At 32.0% G+C, this 15365-nt stretch overlaps 1 protein-coding gene across 1 annotated transcript in view; it reads left to right on the forward strand.

Annotated features, from left to right (window-relative positions):
• The first annotated feature begins 1762 nt into the window (after positions 1 to 1762).
• Positions 1763 to 15365, forward strand: part of LOC114325384 (synaptotagmin-14) — a 66981-nt gene continuing 53378 nt past the window's right edge. Inside the window, exon 1 of the mRNA XM_050655162.1 lies at positions 1763 to 2009. Coding sequence (XP_050511119.1) covers positions 1763 to 2009 — 247 coding nt within the window. The remainder of the gene's footprint in view (positions 2010 to 15365) is intronic.

A 15365-nucleotide genomic window follows, 5' to 3' on the forward strand; every position in this document is an offset into this window, starting at 1 on the left:
ACGAAGATCAACTAACTAAACGGATTAAACTTGTGATATTTTGATATTTTGAAAATCGATCAAATTATTTTAATTTTGAATTGAAATGATTTAGAATTGAAAAAATACAACAAAACATAGAGTAAAAAAACAATATATTAGGTGAATATTGATAGAAATTTTGATGGTAATCAAATTATATAAATAAAAGTATTACATACTATGTATTTTGGCAGATCAAACAGGTAGGTTTATACCCATGATACATTAACAATTATTACGTACCTGTTGCTTTTAAAAACTATTTAAAAGTCACTACAATATTATAAACTTTTTTGTTTCTGTCCTCACAACAATAAAACTAATATATTATACATTTGTTTACCTTTACCTCCAAACCACAGCTGCCATATCGGATAATTTTTGACATGTCATTTGAACATCCAATCAGAACAAAGTTATAATGCGCATGCGCCGGGCTGATAGGTTTTAACATATAAAAAAATCACCCTCTATCGCCGGTAAAGAAGTATAACTTCAAAAAAAGAATGTGTGTGTACTTTGTACGCACGTAAGAAGTTATACTTCTATTATATGATTATATGATTATAAACGAAATTAATATACTTTTTATTTATATTTTATTTAAATATTAAATTAATTTATACTTAATACTTCTCAAACATTTTTATTAAAACAGTGCCAAAAATTAAAATAATAAAAAAATAAAACACACACAAACACATTAAAAATGCCACAAATGATTTCTGAACATTAATTGTCGGAAATTTTTTTAACTAAATACGTATTTTCTGAAAATAAAATTATATAATAAATATACTTACAATCATAAAATGTATAAAAAAAAATAAAAAAATAAAAGTTTCTATTGGGATTCGAACCAACTTACCACGCGGCTGGTATTTGCGTTGTATTGGGATTCACCCGCATTAAAACTGCACCACAGAGGCAGCTTGTCATTATGTGCGAAGATCGTCTAACTAAACAGATTAACCTTTTGACATTTTTAACTTATGTAAATCAAATTATTTTGATTTTGAATTGAAATGATTTAGAATTGAAAAAATACAACAAAACATAGGGTAAGAAGACAATATATTAGGTGAATATTGATATAAATTTTGATGGTAATCAAATTATGTAAAAAAAAGTATTACATACTACTTATGTATTTTGGTAGGTTCAAGGTAGGTATCGGAGCCCGTATAACGACTAATACATTTCGCAATCACTTGTGTCGTGCAAAGTGGCTATGTTCAAATATCATAACAAAATTTGATCAACTATTTATAAAACACTTACCAGTGAAAGATTCTTTAGCTTTGAATAAGCGAGATCTGCGGCACTCATACTAGGCACAGTTTGATGAGCTTTCACATTGGCATGCAACAATCATCTCTTCTATGTAAATAAGTCCAAAAATATAATATGAAAACTATTTAAAAAGGCAGTATAACCATTAACTAACTTTTTGTTTGTTGTTTCTCTTCCTACAAATTTTAAAACGCAACAAGCATACATTATAACCAAACACAGTCCCACAGCTGTGCCACAGCTGCCATATTGGATAATTTTTGTCATGTCATTTGAACATCCAATCAGAACAAAGTTATAATGCGCATGCGCCCGGTCGCTAGGTTTTCCCATATAAAATTTCACCGTCATTACGCCCGTAAAGAAGTATAACTTCAAAAACAAAATTGTATTTACTACTATCAAAATGCAGTAACAATTTTAATATAATACAAGAAGCAATCACACTATGGCTCAATACGGAATTACAATATTCATAATTAGACATAGACTCGCAATCACGCTATTCCTCAATACGGAATCAAATATCAACAACCTCACATATATCCATACAACGACTCGATCTCCGACTGAAGACGGGCGATTGCTCAATGAACGCCCACCAACGAAGCAATTCTTCAATGCAGGACCGCTTCGTGACAGGCTCCAACTCAATAAGTCGCAGTCGCAGCCCAATTGGCTTAATAACTTAGTACGTTAGTAAGCCGGGGAGTCTCCGGCTAACTAATCTAGAGCTTAATGCGCTCAATCTGAACTCTAGAGCACAATGCGCTGCAAGAAGATTACCCGACGTACCCGATGACCTGATCTTCGATCTTCCACTTCTACTACTACTATCATTTTAACTATTTAGAATGGGAAATAAGCCACAATATTATTAAAAAATGATTTTTATTAACGTTTCGACGCCCAAATCGGGTGTCGTTGTCAAAATACAAAATACTATTAATATAAACAAAAATGTTGTTGCTTAGTAAAAAAATTCTTCTAATAATTTATTTAATTTGACTCATTTATATCGGCAATTCAGATACATATGATACATTTTAAAGTAGAAGATTTTAAAATTATATTGCCAATATTTATGAGTTGCGTTCCTGGGACGACTTTACTGAAAGATAGTTCATTCGATTACATGAAATCAACCCCAACTCAAGAATATCCGTCACAAAAAAAAATCATAGCATGTGATCTGTCTTTAAAAAGACAACCACATGCAACGGTGACATTAAAATTCTCGCGTTAGAGATCTCATAGTAAATCACGAGGGAAAACCAGGAAAAACCTCGTGATACTATCCCGACATCGTAAGTATTTGGTCTTACATTTAATTTACTCTCAAAATTAATACCAAATTCTGACTTTACTATAATTTTGTTTAAATTATAAATAATATCAATAATACATGGGTATATAAGTAATACTAAAATATAAATTATGTACTAACTATATAAATGAGTCAAATTAAATAAATTATTAGAAGAATTTTTTTACTAAGCAACAACATTTTTGTTTATATTAATAGTATTTTGTATTTTGACAACGGCACCCGATTTGGGCGTCGAAACGTTAATAAAAATCATTTTTTAATAATATTGTGGCTTATTTCCCATTCTAAATAGTTAAAATTGTAAAAATGCCATAAAAAAATAGCTTCAGAACAATACTACTATCATTGTTTGATTTGCGTGTATAGATATAATGCTATGTGGAAATGCGATCAATGATTGTCCCCGTTTAGGATTTTGTCCTCTTCAGGGTTTGTAGTGAATGTATAGTGTTGGCAGCAAAAGCAAACAGTCCGAAAAACACACTGGGGCAAGCGCCGTGTCCTGGTGTTTTTGGATCCTGGGTTATGCCGGATGGTGGTGTCCAGAAGGCTAAGAAGTCAACAGAGAAGAGAGTTTGATGGATTGTTGTTGGTTCCATAGACATTTACGTGTACTGTCCGTGCTTTGCTCTCGACCAGTCTCCCTAGAAACCATTGTACAACGACAGGCGAACCTGCGTCCCTCGTCGGCGGTCAGGAGGTGGCTTTGAGCGCGGCGTGGACAGTGTGCGTTCGAGTGGAGAAAATAGTTGCGGCTATTTTCTTGGGACGAACAGGTATAATTGTGCAATGAAGTTGGGAAACCGCAAAAAACCAACTTCTCCCTGTTCGGGGTAAGGAAGAGGAGATGTTAAAGGTGGGTACGGAAGGCTAACGGGGTAGCCTCGAGGATGTTTTCGTACTCCACCGGGAGTTCGTCAATGCATGTTTGCATTAGAGCGGACGGTAAATGAATCTTTTTGCGTTTGGGCTTTCGGTGGAGTACGTGGCCGGAAGATGAACAGGAACATTTGAGAGATTCTTGTGTGTCGGAGGGGGGGCCGTTGATTACTTTGATTGTGAAGTTCCTGTTCAGAGAGTTTATGCTCTCGGTGATTTTGGGGATGTTCGAGATGTTATGGATTTCGTTTGAGAGATATCGCCAGTGCTCATAGTTACATCTACGCAAGATTCTACGTTCAGCGCTCAACAACCACTCTTGTTTTGCTCTAGCGCAAAGAGAGTAGAGGCAAGATTTGTACTCCACGACGGGTCGAATAAAGGTCTTGTAAGTGTTAATGAGAGTCTTCTTGTGTGTCTTGCCAATTCGTCCAGAGAGAGAGTTGAGAAGTCTGGCCCTGTTCCTTACCCTATCTAAAGTTGCCTTTAGAGCTGCGTTCCAGTTAAGAGTCCTGGTGAACAGAACTCCTAAATAGTTCGCAGTCGGACTAACAACAAGCCTTTCTCCCAACAGTCTCAGAGGATATTGGTCGTCTTCATTAATTATGATTCTATGTGACACAGAAGGGGCGCGAAACACAATTGTTGTTGTTTTGTTCGCGTTCAGCGTGACTCTCCACTTACAACACCATTCGCCGATACCGTCCAACAGAGCCTGGGCTCTTCTGAAGAGGAGTCTTGGGTTGTATCGAGAGGTTGTTGTGAGCAGAGCCGTGTCGTCTGCATAGAGAAACAGCCGAGTGCCTGGGATATTTTGGTTAGTGATATCGCTGTTGTAGATAATGGACAACAGCGGTGCTAGGACTGAACCCTGGGGGACTCCAGCTTGTGGAGTGAAGGGGGTGGACTTTTGATCACTTATTTTCACTCTGACAGTTCGGTTGTGGAGGTATGAGTGTACAATTTTGGTAAATTGCAATGGTAGCCCGATGTCCAGAAGCTTCCGAACAAGTCCGTCATGCCAGACCTGATCGAAAGCCTTCTGCACATCCAGGAATGTGGCTATGGCGAATGAACCATCGTTGATGGTTTGAGTAACTTTAGTAGTGAAATCAGTTATTGCATGTTTGGTAGATTTACCTGACTGGAATCCGTATTGAAATTTTGGTATGATATTGTGGCTTCCTCTTCCACTTCCACCCTGGCTTGCTTTTATACCTTTGACTGGCCCCCTCTTTCTACCTTGGCAGCTTCGTGGTGGGACGTAGATCGAATGTGCACACGCACACGGTTCCATTCTTCGAAGTGGAGGCAGCGCGCGTTCGGTATATATGTTACAGTTCCAAGTTGATAGTTGATTATCCAGTTGGAGTTGACTATTCCTAGTTCGAGTCAACTCAAACGGCTGGTTTTAGTAAAAGTTGAATATAAATATAAAATGAAAATTTTTATTCAACATTTACTAGTAAAAGTAGACTCCAACTAGAAAAAGTATACTCTTCCCAATGCCATTTAGTAAGAGTTGATTCACACAAACAACCGATTCTAGAAATTAAATGTTACTGGATATGTTCAAATCGTGATAAGTAGTTGAAACGGTCAAAACAAAGAGACGCACACTCATCAAAAAAGCACTTGAGATTATACTCGTATAATATACATTTACTGAATCGATCCAGGAATAGTCAACTCGAACTAGTAAGAGTTGATTCTATTTTTCCCGTGATCTACTTTTACTAACAGGGGTTAGGAAGAGTCTAATTCAGCTAGTAAAAGTTAAATTCAATTTTTCAAATCAACTCTTACTGCTCGTTTTAGTCTGAGTTGACTCGAACTAGGAATAGTCAACTCTAACTGAGAATCAACTTGGACTTTAACATATACAAATCAATACCATTACTATTGTTTTAGTTTTCTGAGATGAGATTGTGATATTGAACTCTTTTGTTTTGCTCTTATGTTAAAACTGTGGACTAATCTTTGCATACTATCTTCATCTTGGGCTATCAGTATTGCATCGTCCGGATAATAGAGTATTTTTACTTCTTTGTTTCCCATTCTGTATCCTCTTCCTTTGTTGACGCTTTTGATGATTTCATCCATGATTAACTTGAAGAATATAGGGCTCAATTAGTCAACCTGTCTTATTTCACTGCCAAACAAATTCATGCATATAAAAAGAATTCTGAGGAGAAAACCGTCATATCCTGTACTACTAACCCTCCGTCCCTGTTTTAAGGGCAACAGGAGCGCGTATTCGCGCGCAGGATCAACCACAACATACACCAGTATTTTACTAAATCCCGAACAATGACTACTATTTCCATCGGGTGCGTAATTTCGATGTTTTGGCTGAATTTCTCGTACTAAACAACATCAATTTCAACAAAGTATGCTAAAAAAGTTAGTGAAATAATGTGAAAACGACAGAACGAATTATCTTCGTTACCTGTAACCAAGCATAATGTTTGTAATATCAGGCCAAAGCTACATAGGAGGTATGTATTTTAGATATAAATAATTGGAACCCTAATTATAGTACATTATTTATTAGTCTGCTTTTCAAAACTTACAAAAAAGTTGAGCATGACCAATATTATCCAAGTACAACCCTACCAACAATTGTTATGTGATTTATCATGACCTATATTTTGTCAAGAAGCAAATGAATGGAAATTTGTTTGTATCTAGTATCTCCGTCTTGTTACTTTCCTTATCATTTTCATAAATATAGTTAATAACAATATTGTAAAATCACTACTAGATACTACGTTTCTATACTTTGGATATTGTGCTTTAATTAATTTAACCAAATACTCCAATAAAACGCACATTATTGGAGCTTTTTTGGAGTGTTCATACACTCATATATCTATAGTGTTTATCTTTTTATGTGTTGATTCCTTCTTTTCCAAATGTACAATATTGGAAATTTTATGGAGTAATTTATAGGTCTCCGTAGTTACTTTCTGTCTCCTGAAATCGATGTAATTACTTTAGCAGTAGACAAGGTCTTCCATTAAATTTATACAATTGGATAAGTAAAATTCTTTCTCCATAGGGAATGTATATAGACTGTCCCATTAATAATGTTTGCGAGACACAGGGTGTTAATTAAATTATTAATATTATTGATTAAATACAAGGTGTTAAAAGTGTTTTTGATCATATGTTTTATTATTGGGTATAATTTTCCTAAATAGAATTCTGTAATATTTTTGCTGCTTTATTAAATGTGACTATTAGTGTTGTTCTGAAGCTATTTTCTTGTGGCATTTTTGCAATTAACTATTTTTAATGGGAAATAAGCCACAATTTTACTAAAAAATTATTTTATTAACGTTTCGACGCCCAAATCGGCTGTCGTTGTCAAAATATAAAAAATATTAATAATCTTTAATTACTGTTAGTTATTATGGACCAGGAAGGATCTGTTTTTAGGTGAATGTGAGAGGTCGTATTCGGATTTTTGCGGATAAAGTTAGGTGATAACTTCTTTAATAATAATAGACTTATGCTCCTTTTCAAATATGCATTAACAAAAACAATTAACATTAATAACAAAAACATTAATAATAAAAATAAAATATTTAAAAATTTCAAAAAATTTTGTTTTTTTACTTTCTTTGCTTATAACTTTAAAACGATTCATTTTGGAACAAAGTTGTATAGGAATAAAACAAAGATAATTAACTTACTAATGAAGTAAAAACCTCACATGTAGGTAGGTGGTATATAATTTATTAAATTTTTTTTCTAAAAATGATCCAAGATGGATAAAATCACAAACGTTTTCGGACCAATCAGTCCATCATCAGGTGGTAGAAACTTCAGATCCAAAGTAGTTGGAACTAGCTACATATTTAGGTCAAAAGACCTTAATGTAATAATAATTATGCCATTTAGGCTACAAAAATGTCGACAATAAGTCGATGTCACAAGAAATTAAATTGCAACGGTATTACAAAGTGGTCTTCATCTTGGCCTCAAACTGACAGAGTTAGGCTACAAAAATGTCGACAATAAGTCGATGTCACAAGAAATTAAATTGCAACGGTATTACAAAGTGGTCTTCATCTTGGCCTCAAACTGACAGAGTCTGTCAGTTTGAGGCCAAGATGAAGACCACTTTGTAATACCGTTGCAATTTAATTTCTTGTGACATCGACTTATTGTCGACATTTTTGTAGCCTAAATGGCATAATTATTATTACATTAAGGTCTTTTGACCTAAATATGTAGCTAGTTCCAACTACTTTGGATCTGAAGTTTCTACCACCTGATGATGGACTGATTGGTCCGAAAACGTTTGTGATTTTATCCATCTTGGATCATTTTTAGAAAAATTTTTTAATAAATTATATACCACCTACCTACATGTGAGGTTTTTACTTCATTAGTAAGTTTTTATTATGGTATACAGCCAATGAGAGGAATCTTTTCCTTTATATTTTAAAGATAATTAAATTTTCTATCAGATACCATTGGTTAAAAATGTCTTAATTTATCACCCTTGCTGCAAAATAGCAATAAATATAAAATAAGGGGGCAAAACAAGCCTGTCTTTATTTAATGTTTTTCCATCACTTAGGTTACAATTGGAACCTTCTTAATTCGCTTAGAAAATTGTAATGTGCTAAAACTGTTCACCAAATTTCATTAAAATTAACTTACTAGATTTTGTATAATAATATTGCAATCTAAACTTTTTTTAAAAAATTAAAATTTTTTAAAATCTTGCACAACAAAAAACTAGAACATGCAAAGATTTGTCAATTTTTTTACATATAAGGAAGCACTCCGCCTATCTAATGCACTTTACAGAATTGAAATCGGATTATTTAGGCAGCCTTAACAATGTTTTAAAGTTGTAAACAATTATTTGGCTTATAAACAATAGTGCTGTGGCCAGGAGGAGGTGCTAGGGGCTCCTTTATTCAGATGGACTTACCCAAGTTTTCTTTATGTCTTTTGACCCGTAGAACACGAATTTTTTGGGTAACAGTTGATCCGGATGTGGATAAGATTGTTATAAACAAAGAACTTGAGGAATTACATAGGATCGATTTTTCGCAAAATAAAACATTTTTTTTTGTATTTCTTGGGTAATTCTAAGCAAGAAATGTTCTTACAAGATTTTTCGTAGGATGCATAGTTTTCGAGATAAACGCGGTGGAACTTTCAAAAAATCGAAAAATTGCAATTTTTGAACGCGAATAACTTTTGATTAAAAAAAATAGCAATTCTGCTCACAGCATTTGAAAGTTTAAGTCAAATTATACCGTTTTAATTATTTGCATTCCTAAAAATTAATTTTTATATTATTAAACAAAGCTATTTGTTTATAAGCCAAAAAATTGTTTATAATTTTAAAACATTGCTAAGGCCCCTTAAAAAATAATCCGATTTTAATTCTGTAAAGTGTATTAGATAGGTAGAGTACCTCTTTATATGTAAAAAAATTAGCCAACTTCTAAATGGTCTACTTTTTGTTCAGAAAAATTTAAAAATTTGAACTTTTTTAAAAACATTTAGCTTGCAAATTTATTATTCAAAATCCATTAGGTCGATTTTAATGAAATTTGGTAGACCGTTTAAGTAAGTTATAAGAATTTTCTAAGCGAATTAGGTACTAAGGTTCTAAGTGCCACCAAAGTGGTTAAGAAACATTGAATAACAAGAGGCGTATTTTGTCCCCTTATTTTGTATTTATTGCTATATTGCAGAAAAGGTAATACCTTAAGACTTAAGACATTTTTGACCAGTCGTATATCATACAAAATTCAATTATATTTATTTTATTTCTTTACGACTTTCTTCCAAAACGAATCGTTTTAAAGTTATAAGCAAAGACAATTTTTAAATATTTTAATTTTTTTATTAATGTTCCGGACATATTTGAGAAGGAGCATAAGTCAATTATTATTACTGAAGGTGTCACCTAACTTTATCTGCAAAAATCTGATTGCCACCTCTCACATCCAAAAATAGACGTATTTTTACAGATTAGTCCTGGTCTATTATCTCAGTCTAACTGTGAAAAATCATAAATTTCACGCAAAAATCTCATACAGATTTTAGAAGGTTCTAAAAAATATATGAAGGACAGCTGATGATAAATCTTTGAAGAGGTACAGCTGATTTTGCTTTCTTTTAAATAATCATAAAAAGTAAAATTAATTTTTTGCCTATAATACATACATTTTTTTATACATTCGAGAGAAAAATGATTCAAATGAAAGTTCTAGATCGCAAAAAGTTATATAATTTGCGAGATTCTAAATTAAAATACATAAACAATTGACCGAGATAATTATAAAAAAAGAATGTGTGTACTTTTTACGCACGTAAGAAGTTATACTTCTATTATATGATTTCAACGAAATCAATTTACTTTAATTAAAATTAATTTTAATACTTACTACTTTTAAAAAATTTTTATTAAAACAATACAAAAATTAAAAAAATAAAAGAATAAAACGCACACAAACACATTGAAAAATGCCACAAAGAAATGATTTCTGAACAATAATTGTTGCCAAAAATTTTAACTAAATACGTATTTTCTGAAAAAAACTATATAAAAATATACTTACAATCATAAAATGTATAAAAAAAAATTAAAAAATAATAACTTGCATTGGGGCTCGAACCCGCTTCCCGTCGATCCCGCCGATCGAAGTCAAAGCGATTTCCCACTGCGCCACCTTCGCGTATATGTCATGTGGGAATATACACCAACTGGACGTTTACACCATAAACTTTTTGACATTTTGTTTATTTATATGAATTTAATCAAATTATTAGTTTGATTTTTGTCGAATTAAAATATTAAAATATAACAAAATATAGAGTAAGAAAACGATATATTAGACGAAGATTTGTAGAAAGTTTGCTCGTAATCAGATTATGTAAATTAAAGCATTGCCTACTAATGGGTAAGTACATTATTTTTTTTACATTTTCCAAATAGGTATGAAGATAATGTTTTATTGCAATACAACTGAAACATTTAGAATTACGTGCCTGTGGCTTTTCAAAACTATTTAAAAAGTCACTACAATTATAAATTTGATTTTATTTCTGTCCTCACAACAATAAAAACTAATATATACAACATTTTTATTTACCGATAACCTCCATATTGAACAATTATTGACAGATCAGTGGATAGATCATTTCAACACCCAATCTGAGCCCGTATAACGACTAATACCGTACTGTCGGTGTGCGCATGCGCCTAGTAAAATAAAAATTCACTCCCAATCGCGCCTAAAGAAGTATAACTTCAAAAACCCTTATTTTTAGCAGTAACTTATATATGTTAATAAGTTTGTTTTTAGAATAGTTTTAGGTAAAATAACTACTTGACATTATCGTAATTAATGAGTTATTCTTCTTCTTCTTCTTCAGCCTGTTAGCATCCACTCCTAGACAAAGGTCTCCACATGAGTTCTTTACTCTTCTCTGTTTTGTGCTAATTGGTGCCAGTTTCTTCCCATTTTTGCTTTAATGTCGTCTAGCCATCGTTTCTGTGGTCTTCCTCTATTACAACTGTGCTTGCGTGGTCTCCAATGACAATGTTTCTCGTACACCTTTTCAGTTCCATTTCATTTGCGCAATTCTTCCAATTATATCTTTCACCTCCGACTTTCTTCGCACGTCCTCATTTTGTATATGTTCCCTCACAGATACTCCTAACATAGCTCGTTCGATCGCTCTCTGTGTCGTTCTCAATCTATTGGCTAATGGTAATGAGTTATTGAAGTGTGCTAAATCTCAGATATATCGACCAAATAGTTTTTAAGATATTCAATTTTTTTATCATCGATTATTATTGAATATTTAAAGAACTGTACTTGCCCAAACAGTGACTAAAGATATTTAATTTGGCTTCAGTTTGACTTTGAGGCTTCAGTTTTAAGATATTGTAACGAATAACGTTATTTCGGACCTCCCCCGTATAACGGTTCCAACTCGGCAACGTATTCTCAAAGCACCTGATAGATGTGACGGTCGAGTAGTTCCAGAAAGGACGGTTAGCGAGCGCGATAAACTAGAGATGGGCGGATCATTCTCGATTTTTATAGAAATAACCTATTTATGTATACAAGGAGCGATATTGTTAGTTTGGAGCAGTTAATAAGATAATTTCGAACAGTGAATACTACATATTTTCACCCTGTGCGTAATTTCGATGTTTTAGCTTAATTTTTCGTACTAAACAATACAAACTTTAACAAAGTGTGCTAAAAAAGATTGAATCAGCTGTGAAATCAGCAGAAAGAATTATCGTCTGTCCCTATAATATGCGTAAATATTAAGTCATAATATGTCCTTGAGAGGAATTACGGGTGCAAACTGGTAAAAATACATTTTCCATCTTCCGCCTGGATAGTGGGGTGGGATTTTGAATATATTTGTGATGACATTGTTTGTAAAGTTGATAAATTTGTGTTGGTTGGTGATTTTAATTTAAACTTTATGGCTAACGATTTTCAACGAAAACTTTTTGTTTATAAATTCGCAAAGTCTGTGTGTTATTGCGTTGGCGCTCCTGCGCAGGAGCTTTTATTTTTTTAATTTTTGTATTGTTTTAATAAAATTTTTTTAAAAGTAGTAAGTATTAAAATTAATTTTAATTAAAGTAAATTGATTTCGTTGAAATCATATAATAGAAGTATAACTTCTTACGTGCGTAAAAAGTACACACATTCTTTTTTTATAATTATCTCGGTCAATTGTTTATGTATTTTAATTTAGAATCTCGCAAATTATATAACTTTTTGCGATCTAGAACTTTCATTTGAATCATTTTTCTCTCAAATGTATAAAAAAATGTATGTATTATAGGCAAAAAATTATTTTTACTTTTTATGATTATTTAAAAGAAAGCAAAATCAGCTGTACCTCTTCAAAGATTTATCATCAGCTGTCCTTCATATATTTTTTAGAACCTTCTAAAATCTGTATGAGATTTTTGCGTGAAATTTATGATTTTTCACAGTTAGACTGAGATAATAGACCAGGACTAATCTGTAAAAATACGTCTATTTTTGGATGTGAGAGGTGGCAATCAGATTTTTGCAGATAAAGTTAGGTGACACCTTCAGTAATAATAATTGACTTATGCTCCTTCTCAAATATGTCCGGAACATTAATAAAAAAATTAAAATATTTAAAAATTGTCTTTGCTTATAACTTTAAAACGATTCGTTTTGGAACAAAGTCGTAAAGAAAATTTTGTTTTTTGCCAATTTTGCCAAAATTGGTAAGATTAATAATTATTTATTGGTAATTATTAACTATTTAGTAATTATTTTTTTTTGCCAAATTGGTAAAATTACTGACTAAAATCACTAGCCAGTTGTGTCTGAGTTTAGCGAACCGACTATATGAAATGTTGTTTGGAATAAAACATTATGGTCTGATATGTACAATTACATCCTTCTAATGGAAAAAATATTTGAAGATTTTTCTCAAATTATGGATACCCACATTTTCATTTATATCTCTTTTATTTTTAATTTGACGAGGAAAAGTTATTCTTCATAAAAAGCTCTTCACGGTCTAAAATTTATGATGCAACCATCATATTATCAAATTTTATTAATTTTATACTAGGTATATAAAAAATATGAATTTCGATCAAGAGTAAAGTACCTTTATAGTTCACAACATTTAAAGTAGAATGATACCTATAATTGCACATTAAAACATAATTTTTAATTCTAAACAACTATTCATAATAGCAATTTTCCATATTATGAATTAAAATACGTAAATAAACAAAGTTTTCGTTATGATAATGCTCGCATTTTCAGCTTATGTTAATAAAATGAGAGATCTGTTATCAAATTATGGCATTCAACAAAAAGTTATTACACCAACGCGAATAACTAATAATAGTAGATACAATTTTGACAATTTCCTCCGTAATTCGTGATTAGTGTCCTTCCTGTATACTCCACTTCAGGATTTATTGGATAAATGAATAAAACAAGATTGATTCCAAGAAAAGAATCATATGTTTTTTGCTGTCTTTTCGTCTCTTTCTTTTTCTCAGCCCCAGTGTGATTTTCACGCCTTATAGGTTTTTCAATGAAATGTTTTGGTGTTTTACATCGAGAGGAAAAGAGAGAGGAAACGGGATCGATCCATAAAATTTTTGTGGTGGGGAACGGAAGAATTCACTTTTGCGTGGGCGAATGTCTGGGGGGAAGACGGTAGGTCGCAAGCAGCAAGTGGTTTTCTCTTTAGGTCAGGAATGGTCAAGTCCAATTTATTATTATCAATGGATTTTAGATCTACCGATAATACATTATTATTAATAAGTACATACAAGGATAGTTCAATATCAAATGTGGCATAACAAAGCCAAAACTATGGTTATTACAAAATTATTTTCAATTAAAATTGGAAAAGTCTATTTGTATAATACAGGGTGAGTCATGAGGAACTGTACATACTCCTACCTCGTATAGAGGCCCCTATGGGGAATAACAAATGACCATTAAAAAGTAACTGCTCCCATTGTTTAATAATATACAGGGCGAGTTTCACATTTTGACAGAAATTTGTATTCGACATAATTTTTGAACGGTCAGATCGATGTGTCTCTTATTTTGGTCAATCGTGATTGAAACTGATTTATTCAAACTAGAAAAAAATCAGGTCCGGCTTTAAAAAAATAGTTCGTTTGGGTTTTAGAAAAAATTTCACCCTGTATACGCTTTTTGAAAACTCTAATATGAATTTTACAAATTAGACAAATAGCCAATTAAAATGGCGTATTTGTTTTTTCCCCACACGATTACTTAATTTTTTATAAAAAAATCAAATTTGACTATGAATTAAAAGTTTGGTAAAGTGAACCATAGATTTAAAAAAATTAACTTTTATTACAAAAATTAATTTTTTTAAAACAAATATTTAATTTATGTTACCACCCAATCAACTGATTTATTCAATTTAGAAAAAAATCAGGTCCGGCTTTAAAAAATTAGTTCGCTTGGGTCTTAGAGAAAATTTCACCCTATATACGCTTTTTGAAAACTCTAATATGAATTTTACAAATTAGACAAATAGGCAATTAAAATGGCATATTTATTTTTTCCCCACACGATTACTTAATTTTTTATTAAAAAATAAAATTTGTCAAAATCGCTATTAAAACTAATAAAAAAAAATAAACAACGTTTCTCTTAAAATTAAAAGTTTCACCATTTTTTTTTTTTCTATAACACGTCTAGATCTAAAACTCCCCATAACACTTCTCTTTGGACTGTATAGTTTAACATAGACGTGATCAAATAGATAAATTTTAAATTTTTTCACTTAATTTTTGTGATTTAACTTTGCAATTCACGAATCTGCACCTTTTATTTTTAAAAATTCATAACTTTTACGAGAAGAAGACTGAAAGTCTACAACAATTTTCATAGTCTTCACAGACACAGTGGCGTGCTGGACCTTTTTAAGCGGCCCGGTGATTTTATAGAAAAGCGGCCTTTCATCCTCATTTTACCTTCTATTATCACAACATGTGAACAAGTTCAATTAGAGCTCGGATGGTACCTAGAGGAATATTTTGAATATCCATTAAGTTCGCATATTTAATCTATGTTTCCTTGACGGATTACTTTTAAAGGGTTTTTACCCATTTGGTTAAGAGAAATAAGGAAAAAAATATCCTGTTGGTGACACAACCCGCTCCAGGCCGAAACCAAATTTTTTGAGTAGTATTTACATCTATATTAATAACCTATATGTTTCCTGCAGCCGATTTTGATGATGTACATAGTTATAAACAAATGAAGATCAAAAAACGGTAAATTTTCGG

Source organism: Diabrotica virgifera, chromosome 6 (genome assembly GCF_917563875.1).
Source record: "Diabrotica virgifera virgifera chromosome 6, PGI_DIABVI_V3a".
Lineage (NCBI taxonomy): Eukaryota > Metazoa > Arthropoda > Insecta > Coleoptera > Chrysomelidae > Diabrotica > Diabrotica virgifera.